This window comes from Hippocampus guttulatus, chromosome 16 (assembly GCF_054856545.1).
Source record: "Hippocampus guttulatus isolate MCC_2025c chromosome 16, RoL_Hgut_1.0, whole genome shotgun sequence".
In the NCBI taxonomy this organism is placed as follows: Eukaryota; Metazoa; Chordata; class Actinopteri; order Syngnathiformes; family Syngnathidae; genus Hippocampus; species Hippocampus guttulatus.
The window spans coordinates 5,464,344-5,483,843 of NC_141276.1; the positions used below are offsets into that span (position 1 = coordinate 5,464,344).

Consider the following 19,500-nt stretch of genomic DNA (forward strand, 5'->3'; position numbering starts at 1 on the left):
TCAAGGCTTGCAGTGTAAGTCAGGTCAAGTCAAGTTAGCTTGATTGTCAAATAAAGAGTTGTTAAGAGTTGGCATGTTACCCTGTGGAAACTTCGGCTTCCTCCCACATTCTAAAAGCATACACGTCAGGTTAACTGAAGACTAAAATTTAATTTTACAGTGAAAATTGGGCTAAAGATTAAAATAAAATTGCTACCATGGCCTGGTTATTTGGAGACAGCATGAAAAGCGCAACATTTCAGAGGACAATTCAGTGCGTGGAATAAGAGCAATGTGACCAGACGTGAAAATCTGAACTCTTGGCCAATGTGCTGTGAAATATTTTGATACAGTTTAAAAAGTTTATCTTCTCGGGCTGAGACACACAAAAATCACTACATTAAAACTTTATTGGCACTTAATACGCGACAATGACAAGGCTGCATAAAAAGGTTAAAGGATAACCAGCGCTAAAAAGTGCTTTGATACAAAAAAAGAAACAACAACAAACACAAAGAATTATAAATCCCCATTATTAATGACTCTGAGTTCATCTATAGACATATATTAGCGTGCTAGTAGTTGATTCATTCATTTGTAATAAAGATATTAGTCACAATAAATAGACCACTGCATAAAATGACCTGATCAACTACAAAAACACTTTTGTAATACTGAAAGGTTAAACTATAATAATCAGCCAATTCATTTGCTCTGTTTTGGCAATATAAAGAACAAGAAATTGAGAAACAGACTAATTGGTCTCCAAGTCAAAACAAGTAAATTGACTAATTTCCTTTCCTTTGTTTATGTGAAACTAGTACGTAGGACCTAAACTATAGATTAAGACGTAAACATCGTTTTTTTTAATACTGCTTGTTTTTGTCATTTTAAGTTCAAGTTGTTGAGGTAACAAACATTAAAAGACATTAAAAGTGCCAAAGTACAGTAAGTTAGATTGTTGTTGTTGCTCTTAGTACTTCATGAGTACTTACTTGTGTTCATATTGTGGGAACAAAAAAACAACGTGCTTTGATTCCAGGCAATGAAGTGCTGCTTGTGTCCAACTTCGGCAAGGATGAGCAATATTTGTTGCATGAAATTCCCTAAAATTGTTTACTAAAATGTAATTAGTAATTTTTTTTAGCCATGTCCTGCTCTATTGGTAATTAAATTAATTCAACATAAAATTAAATGAGAATTAATTATTGTTTAACTTATTATCATCATTATTATTAGTTTTAAAATCATCTACAAATGAGTTGTCCATCAGAAAAATCCAATGTGGCTCTTGAGCACAAAAGCTTGCCCACCCCTGAACTAACGTCTCACTTGGTGAAGTTTTACACTTTTCTCTTGGGCGAAGGCGTACTTTCACACACGTGTTTGATGGGAATGCCTTTGCGGGACACTTTCACGTGGATGAAGAGCGTAGCGGGGGCCAGCCGGGACCCGTCGGCCTTCAGCAGGTGGACATGTCGGTAACCTGAGAGCAGATGACCAAAGATTAGTACAACAACAACAGTACGATATTTCCCGGGGGAAATTATCAATCAATCAATCTATTTTAAACTTTCTATTCAACTTTACAGACCTAGATTGCTCCTCAACTCAATTCAACATTATTCTTTGACACCAAGGTGCCACAGCATGGCGGCAAAGCACTACTTTTGTCGATCTGAAGTTCCTAAACTCACTTCAACACAGTTCCTTGCCACAAGACTGCCAGAAAGTGGAGGCAAAGTATTACTTTTGTCCAAATAAAAGCTCTCAATGTTCATAATTTGATAATTTCATAAGATGGTACATTTGTAAGGCAGGGCACCAATGTACCTGTACGCAAGCTGGTGAAGGGTATAGTAAACTGTCCCACAAAGTCGTTTTTGGCCGTGTGATCATGGTCCTCGACGACGAAGCGCACCAGTGCCAGCTCGGGCACTTGCAACTGGAAGCTGAGTGTGCAGTCCCATCGCGGGTTGAAGCCTGCGAGAGGCGCACAAGAGTCAATATCGCGCAAACAAACTCAATCCTATGGCGCACCACTCAGTAGCAGCCCTCTCACTTGTGTGTGAAACAAATGCTGGAAATAAAATAACATGAAGGAAGTACCATTGTTGTCAATACGGTGGGTTTTGTCTCTGGTGTTGTCGATGGCCACGCCATGAATCTCCACCCACACCTGCGGGTCCACAATGGAGGTGGCCTTGTCTGTGTTGATTTTGGGAAGTTGCTGTGCTGATATCACCTGGGCGGGGGAGGGGCAAACAATCAACTAAATTAAATTCATTCAAGACACATATAAGACAGTATGATTATTGAATGAAGTTACTCGTATAGTCAGCTGGGTGGGGATGTGACCAGGACCCCCACCGGTGTTCTCCGGGTTGAAATCGGACTCGCCGCTGCACAGGAAGCCGGGCTTCAGGACGTAGCCACAACGGCCATTGGGAAGAAAACGGCCCTGGTTCAGGTCCATCTGCTCACCGGGGGTCTGGAAGTTGAGAGCCACTACACACCAAAGGTTGGAAGTAGCAAAGTACAAATAATTTGTTTTTGTAGTGAAGTAAAAATTTTAACCTATATCTGTACTTAGTTCCAATATTTATACTGACGACTTTTTTGCTTTTGTACCCAAAACTTGAAATCCGAGCTACACTTTGTACTTCTGAGTTTATCCAAATCGGCTTTGTACTTTTTTTTTTCTCAACCCCTGTATTGATGTGCTTACCCATCTGGCAGCCAGCGTTCCACATTTCCTGGGGATTGTAGTTGGACGACTGGAGGCGCTGTCCGGACGGGTAGATCCGGCTCAGCTGTCTGCTGTTGTGTTTCACAAAAAGCTTCCCTGAAAAATGAGCAAATGGACGTCCATATTGATATGCCACAATGTTATGTCTACGTTATGGTTCAGTTCTGATCCAACTGGATACGAGTCACTGAAAAAAAAACAATGATAGAAGTGCTCAAGTACAGATACAAATACGTGAAATATTGCTTCTGCATTGTGTCTGTTACACTGCAGCATCGATAAAGATTGGAATCTTGATCATGTGACCTGTCGTATCATTTTCAATGACCGCAGCAGTGATACATCTTGACCAAATATCGATATTGTGATATGTCACTTTGCTGATTTTTATGTAACATTACTCATACAAATGAATCCCATATCAATATTGTGATATGTGTCCCATTGTTATATATTACGCGGCAGCATCCATACAACCACATTGAATTTCGTAATTGGGATGCATCGTCATCCTGTTATGCTGTATCACTATCGAATTTGTACCCGAGTCTTTGATGAGCCTGAGGGCGTCGTTCTCGGAGAAGGAGGACATTTCCTCCGGCGGCTTTTCACCCACGTTTGTGAAACCGCAGAAGGGGACGCTGCGGCAGTACACCACCAACTCTGACAGCTCCACGCTCAGTTTGGAGCACACCTGAGAACAATGAGCACATTCCACTGAAAAGGTTACTGTACATTGCACTGAGTATCCAGCAGACGGCGCTGGAGAGGAACAGTTAAGATGGCATATTTATGTCTCATTGGCAGTTGGTGGAGATCTGTCAATATTACTTTTTTCTTCCAAGGAATTTTATCTTGGGGAACTGTGGCTAGAACACACAAACGGACAATATAGACCCAGAAAGTTTAGTGCAGGTAAAACGGCTGGATTCTCTCCACAATGTTTTTGTAGTTTTGGCGAATATTTTTTTTTACAGTTGTTTGATTTTTACTTTTCATCTATGTAGATTTAAATGTTCCACTTATTTATTTAGTCCCTATATTTTTGTCATAATATTATTCTACAGTTTTGTGTGTAACACTTGTATTTGTTGAAAATAATTGTCTTTTTGTTCGTTTAATATTTCTGCATTTTACTTTTTTTCTATTTTTTTTTATTTCTCCTGTTTTTAAGTGTAGGATTTTGTGTTAATAATTTGTTTTATTTGTGTCAAATATTTGTTAAATTTTTTATATATTATTACGTGGACAAGACCATAACTTTCTTGGTGGAGGTAAAAATGGCTCATTTTCTGACCTTGGCTGGGTCCTTCCTGGGCGTGCTCTTGTTTCCGCCTGTCTGCTCATCCTCGGAGCTTGAGGAGAAACTGCTGTAGCTTCCGTTCTTGCCCAGCTGACCCAGCTGAGGGATTTGCTTCTTCCCTTTCACCAGTATACGTCCCTTCAGCTCCTGCAAGGACCACCATTAGAATGACGATTTGATGGGTATTTGGTTTTGTTTTTAAGCGTGAGTGTGTGGTTCATACTTCAGGTGAGGGCAGGTCATCGAGCGCATGGTCACTGAGGGGCTTGTTCAGCAGCTTGTTGCCCAGGATGGCGTGGAGGTGTTTGGCCATAACCACTTGCTGCTCCACCGAGCAATGATTCTCCATGGACAAGATTAGCGGGTATGGAGACGCCTAGTGGACAAAAAATATATATATACATATTTGGTTTGTTTGGGATTTTTTGGAAACAATATTATTGGACAGTATTTTTATCCAAATTGTTTTTGTAACATCTTTTTTAAACATATTTGTCTTGGACATTTGTTGAATTACCTTCAAATGGTTATATCTTCTGTATAATGAATTTGGGTTTTTTTTCCATCATATTTTTGTTGTACTATTTAAAACATTTTTTACTTAATATTTTTCTGCCAACGGGTTTGCATTTTTGCCAAACAATTGTAGTTTTTGTCAGATTTTTACTGTGTATTTCTGAGCGAGTATTTTGTTTTCACACAGATTTGAATCTGTTCGTATTGGTGTATGTCTTCTAATATTTTTGTACCGGTATTTGTTATTTTTTAGTATAACATTACTTTCAAGTACTTTTGTCAAAACAGTTTTCACTTTTCAGACTCTGATGTGTGGTCTCACCTTGAAGGCATACTGTGCGATGGTGACAATGACTTCTTTGAAGGGCACTTTGGAAGTCAGCGTATGACCGTGGTAGATGACCGGCTCGCCTTTATCTCCATCCCAGCAGTCCAGCTCCACGCAGCGGCAGCCTTGAATTAAAGCCCTAACGTACACATCATTTTTAAAAAATTGTAGTTTCAAGATTGCAGGAAAATGAGAGCGCTGTGAATACCTGATATAGGGCTCTGTGCTGCTTGCGCTGGTCACTTGGTCCTTGGTGAGGTAGGTGTTGTGCGAGGTGGAGATGAAGTAATGGGCCAAGGGGCGGCTCATGTCTTGGTAGACGCGGGCGTGCTCTGGGTTCAACACATCGTTCTCCCGTGACAGCATGTACATTGTGAAGCCGTTCTGTGTCATGAACTGGTTCCTCTGTGCTGCAATCCCCAAAGACAACATTGCTCACTGTCATTTTATCGCTGAAGTGAATCATCGTCCCCCTCGTCTTAATCCAGCTCTTCATACTACCACTATCACACCAAAATTATTGAAACAATCACTAAAAAGACAACAGCAACAGTGACAATATTGATCAAAAACAACCAAAACGATAAAATATGTCCATCAGAGATGCTGATTCTTAAATGTATTACCGTGTGTGTTTTGACCCACCCCAGTCGTTGAGCTCAAAGTTGCCGATGAGGGTCTGTGCGTGGGCCAGGCTGGCGTCCTCTCCCTGGTCTCCCAAGAAGTCTCGCAGCTCGGCGGTGGAGAGCACGCAGCCGTTGCTGGAGTAGTGGCGGAAGACGGCGTCCAGCTCGGGCCGGCGCAGCAGCTCCCGGCAGAACTCCTCGATCTCGTTGTGGTCCAAACGGCTGTCCCCGGACCGGTCGCACCTCTGGGAATGCAAGATCTGTGTGGATTACTTAGGTGGTATTATTTGTGTTGTGCGGGGTGATGCGGAAGCTAGTCCCCCACCATCACCCCCTCCCTCATACATTCCCTTGTTTCACCGTCTTCATTGTTTATGTCTTGTGACCTGTTGTAACTGTCATATGCTTGTGCAGGAGTTTTTTGCCTCACTCAAATTATCCTCAAATGAGGGTAGTTCGAGCGTGTTTTTTTTTTCTCCCCCTGTCCCTCCCTTGTTTCTTTCTGACTTTCGGGTTGAGTGAACGCTGGCGCGTTTTGGCTGCCGCTGCTCAACCCGTATTGTTTGGTGTTTTTTGTTATTGTAAAGTGTCCTTGGGTGTCTTGAAAGGCGCTTATAAATAAAATCTATTATTATTATTATTATTATTGGGAGCAGAGATGAACGATGATGCCCATGCGGTGGACTTTTTTTTTTTTGTGTGTAATCTTTATTTCAGTTGTGCAAGGGCTGGGGAAGATTCACATTTCTAATTGATGCCTTGAACTGAAAAAAAAAATGTTTTGGTGAGGGCGTGATCCACCTTCCCCATTGAGAAAGCATTTCTACAGCTGTGTACATCAAGATTTCTCAGGAGGGAATATAGAGCACATTCCATCATCAGAAAGGAGCATAAAACAAAAACTAACAGCTGAAGCGCGGAGTCAATCGACAGTGTCGGCTAAACAGGCTCCAATATGTATGGGATCCCCCCCACCCCCCTGACCTTGAACAAGGAGCGAGCGTACTGCTCACTCAGGTCAATGTTGATCATCTGCAGCAGCCGGCGGACTTCGTCGTAGCTCATCTTGCCATCCTGGTTCTGATCCGCTCGCCGCAGGTAGCCGCGGATCCAAGTGGGGGGAGCGAGGGTTCAGGAAGACGAGCAGAAAATGTGGGTCAGACACAACCAACCATGCCAATGTGACAAATGAATTCATTTTTCTTTTATGTTTATTTAGATTCTGTCTGTTCTTTTTTTTTTTTCCTTAAACACTTTTAAAACAAAGGATATTGGTCCAGTTTCTCCTTTTGTGTCATGTTGGCAACGCGCTCCTTCAGGGTGCGCAGGCCTCGCACCCAGCGCTGCGCCTCGTCCTCGCACGGGCACAGCAGGTCCAGGCTCTTGCGGGCCCCCCGGAAGACCACCGTGAAGCAGTGGGTGTCCGGCACCGAGTCCGAAATCCGGCGCAGCGCCTCCGACTGGCAACCCTCGCGCACACACTCCACTTCGGTCACCGCAACTGGAGACGGAGGAGTGACAATGACATTAAAATGACTACGGTGCACATGTGTCACATATGGTAGCTTCTTGGCTCGAAGTAAAAAGGACAGAAATGTTTGCGGTGTCTGAATTTTTAGGGAATCATAAATTCCACCATCGTAACAAAGCGACTTGACCATAAATGACAGCCAATAACATATATTTTGCCACAAAAGCAGGAAAATGTCATTTGCACATAATTTTGAAAGTGATGTCTCCACACTTTTGACTGGTAGAGAGCTGGGATGGCTGCTATGCGTCAACTCGGTCAGTCCTCATAATAGCCTCATTCTTTCCCCTGAGCTGACGATACGTCTTCAAAAATGACCTTGCATTACGTCGTCGTATTTTTTGACGGGGATGTGACAAAAGTAACGTGTGTGTGTATGTGTGTGTGTGTGTATGTGTGTGCGTGTTTCACATCAAGCTGACGTGCCGGAATGCAGCCATCGCATCACACCTTCCGAAATATCTTGTATGGCGAAACAAGCTCATCTCTCGGCACTCAAATGTACAATGATAACAAGGGCCGTCCGAAAAAGAGAAATAAGAAACGGCGAATAAGTGATTCCATGAGTGTTGAAGCGCTAGTATGCAGAGCGTCCACTGTACGCAGCGAAAGGCGCATCGGTGGCTCTCCTTGCCCACAAGTTAGCACATTACAGTACCTTCATCGCTCCAATTTTCTTTTCAACTTTCACCTCTTCTGATATGGCTTGAGTTTCCTCTGGGTGAAAACGTTTTCATTGTTGCCGGGCTATTCTTACTCATGAGCGCTTTCCTTTCTCCCTTTTTTCCGGAATGTTCCTCAAGCCCGTTTCCTCCTCCCACAGCAAAGACAATTTCAAGATCAACGGGCCAGAGGAGCCACTGCATTAATTATGACATATACATTGAGTTAGCAAACTTGATGTCGGCTGTCCGAGGTGGCGATTACCATAAATAACTGACAAGCCACTTTCATGATATAACAGTGACACATTCATTGCTTGTGTGAAAACAAGCGTGGAGCGGGTTTCCGTGGTACCTCGGTTATTGTGAATTAATCAGTTCCAGAAAGTCTGATGAAAACCAAAATTTAAAACCAGAGGAAAATTCCCCATAGGAAATCATATGAATCCACTCAATCCGTTCCACATACCTCAAAATGCTAACATAAATTCCATAGCAAACAACTTTAGCTTCACAAAAAAGTGTGACAGAAATGCAAATGACTAATGAACCGGTTACGAGAACATGAGCTTGATTAAAAACTCTTGACGGCATATAAAGTGAGTTCTCGCTTGAATTTGATCAAGTTTCTCATCTTCTTTATCAAATGGTTGGCACTTGGATTTTTGTGTCAAATGGGGTCAACGTTGCAAGCTTTTATTCAAAACTCAAGGCAAGAACAAGCCTCCTGGTCGGCTCAGCAACACTCAGGCGACATCAACAAAACACATTTTGTCAAAATTAGGTGTTCAAAATAAAAGCACACTAGTGCATTAAGAGTTTCCACCACATTCTTTACAGACCCAAGGTGGCTTACATAGCACTCACATTCAGCCTACAATAATTGTGTGCATGTTTATTGAGTGCGACTGTTAAATAAGCCACCACGCGGCCCAAGAAAGTGGCGTGAAACCGTGATTATATTGCATACTTTTATTTTGAAGGTTAGATTTTTCCCCCCCAACATCTATTAAGTTGATCCTGCCTGAGTATTGCTGAGCATATAGTCAGTCGTCGATGAAAATGTGCATCTGTTGAAAACTTTATGCCTTTGTGATTCTGGGAAATTAATAAAACAGTCTATAATTTTTATTTTGGTATGAAAAATTGGACAAAATCTAGATGAATAAAAACCACTGAAAACCAAAAGCGAGGTTCCTCAGTATTTCTCGCCCTTGTGTTTGTTTCTACTGTGCATGGTGATACACTCACACGTCTGACGGGCTTTGGCCTTGCGGGAACTCTTGGATGACTCGCACCACACGGTGAGTCCGTCCTCCAGCAGGCGCAGGGTTCGGCTCTTCTGCCATCTCGGAGAGCGAACTTTCACCATGTTGGAGCCCCGCATCATCACACGCACGTCCTCGTTGTCCAGCAGACCTCAAACACACACGTACAAATAGAATTTGCGTGAGTAGCATAACATTAGTATTTGGTTATCATGAATCACATTGGAGAGATAGAATAGAATAGATAGAACCGATTGAATAGAACAGTGCACTCGACCTGTATATTTGCAGTGTAAACATTTACACACCAACTTTCATCAGTGTTGACTGCGTTTATACCCAAAATTGGAGTGCCATAAAGACTTTTTCTGTGTGGACTTTACAGGATGTTTTTGTGCAGGAGCACGGTGCCACAAAAGCAGCCTTTTTTGGACGCCGCAAGGACAAATCGTGTTTATGTCACCGCAGTTTCAGCGAGGACTTGCTGGAAAAGGCCACAAAACACATGGCCGACAAGCGTAAATCATTCTGTATTGTATGCAGATTTATTCGTCTTCGGCGAGCCAGGAGAAAAAAAGAAGAAGAAGAAAAAAAAAAGAAAAAGCGTTGGAGTTAGCTTCAAGTTGCCAATGTTTGCTCTGGATGAACGACTTTGACTTCTGCCTCCACGCATGGAAATGTAATCACAGATAAACTCCACATGCAGGAAAAAAAAAGTAATATGGTTTGAAAAAATAAATAATACAACTAATAAATATGCAAAAGGAAAAAAATATATATATTTATATATATATATTTTTTATTTGAAAAGAACAAAATCAAATTCATATTGCTCTTTTAGAAATGATGAACTAAGGATAAATAAATCAACAAAATAATGATGTTAATTTTGTAAACAGAGAATGATCAATAATCAAATATACTATTGCCTACTACTGTATTATGAAATGCAAAATGATTGAATTCCAATAAGTGTAATTTATTTAATACTAAATAAATGAAGAAATGAATACGACAATACGGTATAGTATCAACGGATGACGGAAGAGCGGCATACACCTTGACCTTTGCACGTTTGCAAATCTTCAGTGTGAAGGGGGACCACACGCTTTCCCGTGAACAGCATTAAACGTATTTTTAGACCTGTGGGACAGTGCAGAACGTCTGCTTCGAATTGCCTGGGACAGTTTGACCCCGCAACTGTCTAATAAAAGAATAAAACGTGATTTTCCTATGGGAAAACACTTCTGCTGCTGCCGAACAGGATCGGGCTCCACCTTAAAAAGCTGCAGTGTGGTCCCTTACAATGGCGTCTTTGTTATCTGATTTTGGAACTGGAGTGTTTACGCAGCTTTCATTCCAAAGGTTCAAAACACACAGTGTGAACAACTTTTTTTTTTTTTTTTTTTTGTAATCTTTTTTTTTTTTCTTACACATCCCGAGTTTAGAGAGTCCGCATTTTTCGCAAGTGTTTTCCAGTAGCTGCGCTCTTAAGGAGACCCGCTGCTTTTTCGTGCTATGCATGAGCCGCTCCATTTGCCGGCGTGAATGGCGGCCGGGACAAAGGGAAAAGTGTTCCGAGTCTTTCCAGAGCGCTCCCATGTCACATTACTCCCGGGCGGCTCCGTCTTACCTAGATTTGTGAGGAGCATGGAAAAATACCGGAGCGTTCTAACGCTTTAATTACACAAACTCCTTTTGGGGAGGAGGGGTGGGGGGTCTCATAGAAATAAGCAACCACCCACTCTCCGCTCCCCCTTTTCCTTGCCCCGTTGGACACAAAGAACTCCCCCCCCCCTTGCTGGGTCCTCGTTCCAAGCTGTTACCACATGCGAGACCCCCCCCCCCCCCCCCATTAACTCGCAGGTCATTGACAACAGTGTTGATGGCCAAACGGCCATGGCCTTGTGTTTCTACATCGCGTTGCTGACTGTACCAAAATCTGCTTTTCTGTCTTTATTTGCGTTGCTTTCTACCGTGCAAGGTGGCGGTGAGCACGAATCACTAATGCGAGTCGCCAGTGCATTGATTACAGGATATTTATATTGATAATCACGTGACAAAGCGTTCAGAGGACTTTACTGTGTGGATTATTTCCAGTTGTTGGGGTTCATTTCTATCGGGTACGGTGGCGGCTATCACAAGGAATTGGCGAAAGGAACGAACAAAGATATTTAACACATGAGTTCGTATGAAATGTACAATGAGCCGGTAGAGAATTTTTTTTGGTTTCCCCATGAAGTCTTGATAGATTATTTCAAGCGATTGCGTTTATGTGGTCTTTTATCATGAATAACCGACGAGAGGAACGATAGCTTCAAGCACGACATGTACATGACGGGATTCTGTCTGTGTGGGGCCAAGCCGGTCGTGGATTTTTTATTTTTTAACTTTATGGATTATTTCTAGTCATTCTGTTCTGTTTTGTCAGAATTTTTTTGCCATTGTCTTTACTTCCATTGCGCAAAAGTGGTCATTAAAACTGGTGAGAGGCGTCGGAATAGATCTGATAAATCATCGCACGTAGCATTTTTGTGCAAGAGAATGCTATGGATTTTTTTGTGGATTATTTCTGGTCGTTCTGTTTACTTCTGGAGTGCAGTTACTATGAATAACAAGTAAGGGGCGCGATCGCATTAACCCTCCGTGTTCATTTATACAGTGCAATGTGCCGCTTAGAATACAGAACCATCGAAATAAGCCATTGTCTTCATCGGGAAACGGGTAGATTTTCATGTGTGCCGGTGATTTCTATCGTCGGCCACCCAAAATGTAAGAAAATTGGTGTCGATCCCGGCCAATCAATCTGTACACCTCTAATTTCTAGACATCAAATCAATTACTATTGTGCAAAGTGTCTTCAGTGGTATTTTCTGTCCGTTTAACCGCATTCCGATGGGCTGCTAATCTTGAAAAGAGCTCGGCTGTAGAAAATCTCCCTTGGTTTCCAGCCCCCTAACTCCACAACCCCCCCTCCCACCACCCTGAATGCTGGCTGGCTAGCAACCGCACTGGCATATCCAAAGCAGGGTTATCAACACGAGGAGGGGGGCAAAAAACCCCAACAACAACAACGGGTGTGCATATGAGTAAGAGTATGAACACGGTCCGGAGCAGCTCTACCCGGGACCCGGTTCAGGTTTCCCTCGGGCATAAGGAGCGCCACCGGAGCCAGTGAGCCAAAGGATCGCACGCTCGCGTATACAAGAATGAAAGGTGTCGCCGATACCGCAGCCGCGGCGGCACTCGGGCATGCGTGAGAGGCGGCGGGCCCGAAAGTAGGGCAGCTGTCCGCCTGGCTTAAGTCCGGTCTAGAGGACGGCCTGAGGAAGTCTGTGCGTGGGGAATAATCAGAACAAGAGGAGCGAAGCCATGGGACATTTTAGTTCTCAAGTCCCTCAGAATTTCTTCTCAAAAGAGCATTATTTGAATGTCCTTCTTAGAGAGGTATGAATGATGTTGATTGATTGAGCATGTGAGTTTTCATTTGAATTGCTGAAGTGACTGACAAGTGACTCAGAGGGACTTCTTGAATATTACGGGAGACTCGAACACTCACTTGAGTCAGATCATAGCTTGGAAGAGGCGTGTCAAAGTTCAAGGAAGATCACCGGCAAATCGGATTTGTGATCAAAGAATCCACTGGTTGGATATTGTTTTTTTTTTTCTTTTCATTTTTCATTACCAACTACATTCCACTTCTGTGAGAGGAGCCAAGCAGCTCCGAGCTCACACACGCGCACACACACAGTAGCTAAACCCACAATAGCTGTTTGCATAAAACTCCGGCTCAACGGTGGCACAGTGGCTATTTCCACTGACGAGCCCCGAGCTATAACACCCGTAATGTGAGTAGGCATGCGGAATCGACATTAATTGACACTTGGGGTATCGGTTGCAAGAATGTAAAGATTTCTTTTTGTATGGATTCTTTTTGTTTTTTGCCCATGACTATGATGAATGAACTGAATACATTGGAGGTAATACAATTCCACCAGCATTGTTGTTCTGTTAACTTCGGGCAGTATGCAGGGTACACCCTGAAATGATTGCCAGCCAATCGCAGGGCACATGTAGCTGAGCAATCTTTCGCACTCACACTCACACTCACACCGAGGCACAATTTAGAGTGTTTAATCAGCCTGTCATGCATGATTTTGCAATGTGGGAGGAAACCCGAATACCCGGAGAAAACCCACGCAGGCAGGGGGGGGGGGGGGGACATGCAATCTCCATACAGGAAGGCTGAAGCTGGAATCAAACCCTGCACCTCAAAGCGGATTTGAAAATGGACGGATGGATAAAGTATATTAACTTCTTAAACTATCTTTGATGTCGACGAAAACTTGATAGGTTCGAATTGTCATCAACATTTTCAACCAACTACGTCAAGTTCCTTGAAAACTAAAATGCCTTCAACGTTTTCAAACAAGTCCATCAACTTCATTGAATAAATTGTCTCTTCTCTTGATGTTTACAGAAATATTTTCTGGTCGTTGAAGACAAAAATGTGTACATTTCATTGAAGGCTAAATTGAAGAATTAATTCATGGAGGTTAGCATAACAAGCTAATTTAAGGCTAAATTGTCTTGGATGTTTATAGTCGTATGATAATGTAAAGAAAATGCTGTATATGCAATATAAATAATGCTGACGTTTATCCTTTCTCAATAGAACTGAGGTGGCGTTTTATCGTTTGTACTTCTACGCGTTTAGCTTCTCTTTTGGAGTCGTACGACAGTGAAGAATGTTCAAGACATCGCCGATACAGTTTGAACGATACGCCACCTCGACTGCATTTGCAGATTAGCGCTCTCCGCGAAACACGACATAACCTGACAGGCTGCCGGACGATTTTGTTTTTGCGTTAAAATTAAAGTGTTGCAATCCTGACTACAACAGCACATGTTCCTAAAAAAAGGGATTTGGACATCCAGCCACTCCTCAGGGGGGTGGGGGTACTTGACAAGCGCTTTGTAGCTGAGCAGGTGTCTATTTTAAGTGGGTGGGCTTGCATGTGGGGTGGGTGTGTAAATGGGTAAAACATGACCCCTCGCTTCCGTTCAAGATGGCCTTACGCCCACACGCACCTACTGCCCATTAGATTACGGCGCTCATAATACAGCGGCTCATCAAACGGAGGCTTCCGGCGTTGTTTTGGGCGCCACGAAATGTGCACTTCGCAGCCGATGGTTGCAGCACTGGTGCGGCAAAGCATGACATCAAATGCACAGTGCGTCACCTATTTATGAGAGCATCCAGCGTTATAGTTTAGCGTTATAGTTTTGATAGAGACTTTTTCGATTTCAGTGTTATGTTAGCTTACTTTAAGAATTTGAAATTAAAAAAAATTAAGTTAAGAAAAACTAAAGTTGTATTCTTTGTCACCATACTGTGTGTTTTCTGTCCAAGCTAAGCAGAGTCTGCAAAGGACTCAACATACATGTTTTTGTCAACATTAAAGGCCATTGAGTCCTCAAAAAACGTTGTGTTGTCAATATGAAAGACACGTTTGTTTCCAAAGAACCAAACGCTTAAGAGTCCTTAAAAGGCATTGACAAAAATCTGTTCTTCTCAGTTTCTTTTTTTTTTTTGTTCAAAGAACTTAACATACATGCCTCCAAAGAACTTAATGTGCATCTGAGTGACAAAACAGATCAGGTGAACTGAAGACACGACATCGTCTTTTGATTCCACATAAACTTACATTTTCAAGTTGTCAAACGTCTTTGATGAGGATTGCAAAATAAAAACAGTCAATGGTCTTTGACATTCACACACATTTGTAACCCTTTCTCCTTTTTCAACCTTTTTGCGAGCAAGCCTGTGCTAAATAGGTTATGTAATACAAAACTTGTATAACATTTCGACATGTTCAGGTGGTCTCCAATGCGTGCTTTTTACAGAATATTTGCACAAGAACCAATCAAAAATGTACAAAAAGATGTAAGGAGGGCGGCGTATTAATGAGTTCACAGATCAGCGGCTTGAAAGTTATCGTGTTCGGTGAAGTAGAAACAACAAGTGAGTAATAATAAATAAATTGGAACTTACCAAGCCTCCGAATGGGATCCGCGGTCTTCTCGGGCACTTTGGCTCTGGGCTCCCTGGTAGAGGTAACCGGTGACTTGCCGCTGGTGGCCAACATGATGGCTGAGAGACGCTTGCGTCCTGCCTGCCTGGGTTGGAAGCAACTTGCTGCTTGTGGCCAGGTGCCTCCGTGGACTCGCTCTGGCCCAAAAACCACCCGAGGAATGAAAAGGGGGGGGGGGGAGAGAGAGAGAGAGAGAGAGAGAGAGAGAGAGAGGGAGGGCTCCTTCCAGTCCCTCCCCGGTGCAGAGCCCCTGTGCCTCCACGTAATATGAGCCCTAAAGCAGGCGCACATTTGCGCAGCTTTTCCGCCTGCATCAACACAGCAACCTGACGCTCCTCATGTCACTCACGATGGCCCTGCCACTTCTGTCCGTTATTTTTAAATGCTACATAATGTATATATAGAGAGAGAGAGATACAAGGGAAGATAAGAAAACCTTTATTTGTCTCACAATGGAAAAATTCCCAATTTACAGCAGCAAAATTATGAAAGGGAGAAGGTAGAAGATAAAAAGTATCGAAATAAATATAAACATAAAATATAAATATAAGCATATTAAAAATGGGTGAGTGGGGGTGAGTCCAGGTTTTCATGACCGTCTATTCAATAGCCTGAGAGAGGGGGTGAATTTGCAGCTTACATTTAAATGCCAACTGTTACTCAATTATATTCATTTTACAAATTGATGGCTTCAGAGAAAATAAAGAATTCAAATGCATAGCAAAAATCGGGATATTTGATGCATGGTCAATATGAACCCTTTCAGGGACAGCGGTTACTACAGTGGACGGCTTATCATGTTATCAGGTTGCAGGGTGCATAAAACGGTTAAGTGTGATAGTAATATGAGTTACTAGTCATCGTTGTATGACAAGTCACCGTGCACGACTCAACTCGGTCCACAGGTGTTGTGTAAAATAATACAATGGAAATGATGGACAAAAGTTGCTTAGATAACTATGTGGAGGGAATTATGAACAGTTCATTATTTAAAAAAAAAGATACCAGGAAACTACGACAACAGTGAAAAAAAATACTCTGGTTAACCAGGGGCACTTTCAATGGTGTGTGCTGAATAACATGTTTGATTGTGATTGGTAAATTGTGAACACAGCATCATCACAGTTATGAGGGGGTGTGCACTTGTGCAACCACATTGTCCGTTGTTTATTTTTACCCTCCCTCTTAAAAAAAGTTTCCTTTTGAGTTGTGCAGGTTGTAGGTCACATAAATGGTAGAAAACGTCTTTAATTTTTCTTGACCTCATTTTTTTTCCCCAACTACCAAAACCTGCCATTAGAACAGAGGCGTGGACATCTTTTTTTTTTTTTACATCCACTGTATAATAGCTTCTTTGAAGACTGGGCTTTGATGCTGGTGAAAATGTGTACATTTAACTTCACTGCCTATTCAATTCTTGTCTGCAAAAAAATAAATAAAAAAATGTATCCAGTTCTTTATCAACAAAATTGCCCATGATGTTGACAAAACCTTCCAGGTTAGCTCCATTGAAGACTTTAAAATATTTTGGATGTTTTCACAAACATTTACCGGGATGTTAGCATCATTCATTGTTCATGTAGGTGTGAATATAAGCGTGATCTATCGTGTCTTTCTTCTGTGTCAATCCTATTGATGGATGACCAGTCCAGAGGCTGGACTCCATCTCTCGCCCCATATTGGGTGCTCCAATGCGCTTCTCCTTGACCCTGAATGAAAAATATAAAATGATTATTACCTAATTTGGTTGGATAAAACTGAGCTCTTTTTTGTTGTTGCACTGTATGTTAAGAGATCTTATCTAATGTGGTGAGTGATGCCATCAAATGTATATCCCCTGCACCTTTAATTTTTCAAAACAAAATTACCATACTTGTGTTTGTAGCATGACGATGGCCTCCACCAAGAGGGTGACGTCACTTTGCCTTCAACTGGCTGTTGCAGTGGTCCACCTGAGGAAAGAAAAAAATTCAGTTTGAGTAAACAGACACTAATAGCACCAAAATCAATTTAACAATCACTTGGAAAGCAGCACCATCGGGTGGTCATACACAGTTACTGCTCTATCACAATCTATTAATGCAATGCATCTTGTATTGGACAGATAAACTGCAAAACGATGCTCTAGTTTAATCTTTTAATCTTATGTAACTGTGTTTTGCAGTTTTTATTTTTTTCCATTTTTACAAAGGTGAATCATACAAACTCAGATTGTCATTGAATAGGCTCTCCGAGGTCTGGTGAGATGAAGGCCGTCACAACAATATGCATCTTTCATCTTCCCTCAATTGCATACTGGTGGCGGCCATGTTAAGATTAAGTTTGCTAATCCGTACAAGCTGTGATCTGTGCAGCAGCGTGGCAGCTCTCTGGCTCCCTCCTCTCCCCGAGTCCAACCACAACACCGACAAGCTCTGGCTATGATTTCTCAATCTCATCTGCCATGAAAGGTTCCATATTAACTGACTCTGGCCTGCCATTTGGCTCAAAGTAACTGAGCCTGCTTCTATTAGTGGAAACAAGAGGCTTTGTGTTTTTTGGAGACAGTAAATTCCCCCTGTCACAATAATACAGCTACTATTACGAATACTATTATTACAGGTAATCAGGAGCCAGTTAAAATAGAAAAAAAAATAGGCAACGAGTCTCAGTTTAACATTGCACCATTGTTTGTTTACTCCAAATAGTTGAAAGGAGCCACTGGATTCCCTAACCTCTACTACTACCATTAGTAGTAGTATGACACTCATACTAGTACGATGCTACTAATACTAGTAGTCACAATCAAGAAAAAAATGGTTCAACAAAAACCCCGAAAGCAGAACCAGGACACCTTTGAACCAGTTTGTTTCTTCTAAATAGTTCAAAAGAGCCATTGAATTCCCCTATTGTACTACTAGTACTCTTACTACTAGTAGTTGTACTAGTAGTACTATTACTATTAGTCTTTAGCAAGTCAAAATGGCTGACCAAAAAGCACAAAATAGTGAAGCAGGATCAGTATAACATATACCTCTGTTTACTCCAAACAGTAAAATCTAACCAAGCATGCAGCAAATGGCTTTTTTAATGACGCGTTTAATCAACTATTCATTTATTTCATTAGCATTTCAGAGCACATTGTGGTTCTTGAAAAACTAGTTTGCTAGTCCTCACGATTAAACCATGCCTACCACCGAGATGGGTCCCGTCTAATTCCTGAAAAAGCTAACGTCAGGGGGTGCTAACGAACGGTTTAACCGGCATGATCGACAATTTGAGGCAATTTGGACCCTTGTAGATTAAAATATATTGACAAATTTAAGACGCTACGTAAGTGTTTTCAACAATTAAATAAAGTAATACGGAACTCCCGACGGGAAGTGGCAAGACTGCAGCAAATACACTAGGCCCCGTATGACTACACATTGGCCTAGGCATTACGGTCGATGTTATTGAGTTAGATCTACTTTGTTCCAAATATATTGTGATCAAATGCACATTGTGATAATCCAGGACGTGTTTATTTCAAGATGACCGGGGCTCTTGTCACTTTCATTGACCGCTTGCATTGTTTCGCATTTAAGTAACTCACTCGCCATTGTTGTTTCATTTACGGCGTCAGCCATGGCGTTATAGTCCTCCTTTTGGCGCAAATGACCATTTAATAACCACCATACGTCATTTCATGTATTGTTTGGGAGGTTAACGTGACTTCAAATGTTTGACGTGTTGTTTCGTGGAGGAAAAAGCCAACGCCACCCCACGTTAACAAGTTAGCTTATCCTTAGCGTCTTCCACACATATGTGTAAAACGAGATAAGCGCTGCAACTTCAGAGAGAAAGTCTTGGTCGCAGTAATACTCTCGACGCCGCTCCGTTGACTCGTTTTTCTTTTATGATCGAGCAAAGTTGGTCTCGCCTGACCCACCCTTTTAACGGCAAGAGGTTCCGAGATGTGGCCGTCTCGGAGGGTTTACTGCATTTGTCGTTTGTTTACGCTGATTCCACAGTACCGCCAGGCACCTCTAACCACGCTCTACCCGATTCGTATCACTCCGCGCGACGCAACAAAATACTCACATCAAAGTATTTATTGCCCAAATCCACACGGGAATGACGTTTTTCTTTACAATTCGAAGTTACACTTTATGGCGTGTGTTAAATGAGTCTTAATAAAGCGTTTCTTTTCGCAAAAATTAAAAAATGGACTAGCCTTTTCGAGCCGGTTCCTTCACTTTCTTTTAAATGTAGGGAGGGGGCTGTTTTGCTCACACGATTGATGTTCGATTATGGCGTTGTTGAGTGAAAGCGAGCTTTAAATTGTGACTTAAACAATCAATCATTTGTTTTTGGGGACGATGTATAGCCACGGTCGAGCGTTCCTTCCTCTTTAGATTTAGATTATTTTATTTTTACCCGGAATTCATAGCTGGTAGCGTCCAAGCAAAACCCGGGACTGCT

At 42.1% G+C, this 19,500-nt stretch overlaps 1 protein-coding gene across 3 annotated transcripts; it reads right to left on the reverse strand.

Annotated features, from left to right (window-relative positions):
• Positions 1 to 371: 371 nt before the first annotated feature.
• On the reverse strand, positions 372 to 19,263 carry plcd3a (phospholipase C, delta 3a). Of its 3 annotated transcripts, none has more exons than XM_086132709.1 (17): positions 19,120 to 19,263; positions 16,931 to 17,009; positions 15,018 to 16,766; positions 8,946 to 9,113; positions 6,774 to 7,002; positions 6,486 to 6,615; positions 5,521 to 5,746; positions 5,084 to 5,285; positions 4,870 to 5,014; positions 4,255 to 4,407; positions 4,026 to 4,178; positions 3,272 to 3,422; positions 2,708 to 2,824; positions 2,309 to 2,487; positions 2,089 to 2,224; positions 1,813 to 1,962; positions 372 to 1,465 (listed from the first exon to the last, which is right to left on the reverse strand). In XM_086132709.1, exons 3-17 carry the CDS (start codon positions 15,346 to 15,348, stop codon positions 1,323 to 1,325), a joined length of 2,613 nt encoding a protein of 870 aa, XP_085988835.1. In that variant the 5' UTR covers positions 15,349 to 16,766; positions 16,931 to 17,009; positions 19,120 to 19,263; the 3' UTR covers positions 372 to 1,322. The 3 variants fall into 3 exon arrangements, with proteins under 3 accessions (XP_085988835.1, XP_085988833.1, XP_085988834.1); XM_086132707.1 differs by lacking the exon at positions 19,120 to 19,263 and adding an exon at positions 18,968 to 19,078; XM_086132708.1 differs by lacking the exon at positions 19,120 to 19,263 and adding an exon at positions 18,632 to 18,961.
• Positions 19,264 to 19,500: the final 237 nt, after the last annotated feature.

Bases quoted from the DNA above. Each gene is read 5' to 3' on its own strand.
- plcd3a (XM_086132709.1), bottom strand. From the start codon at position 15,348: ATGTGCGCCTGCTTTAGGGCTCATATTACGTGGAGGCACAGGGGCTCT. The intron at 9,114-15,017 runs GTAAGTTCCAAT...TGTGTGTTTGAG, and splicing joins GGATCCCATTCGGAGGCTTG to GTCTGCTGGACAACGAGGAC. The intron at 5,286-5,520 runs GTGGGTCAAAAC...TGGGGATTGCAG, and splicing joins CTTTGAGCTCAACGACTGGG to CACAGAGGAACCAGTTCATG.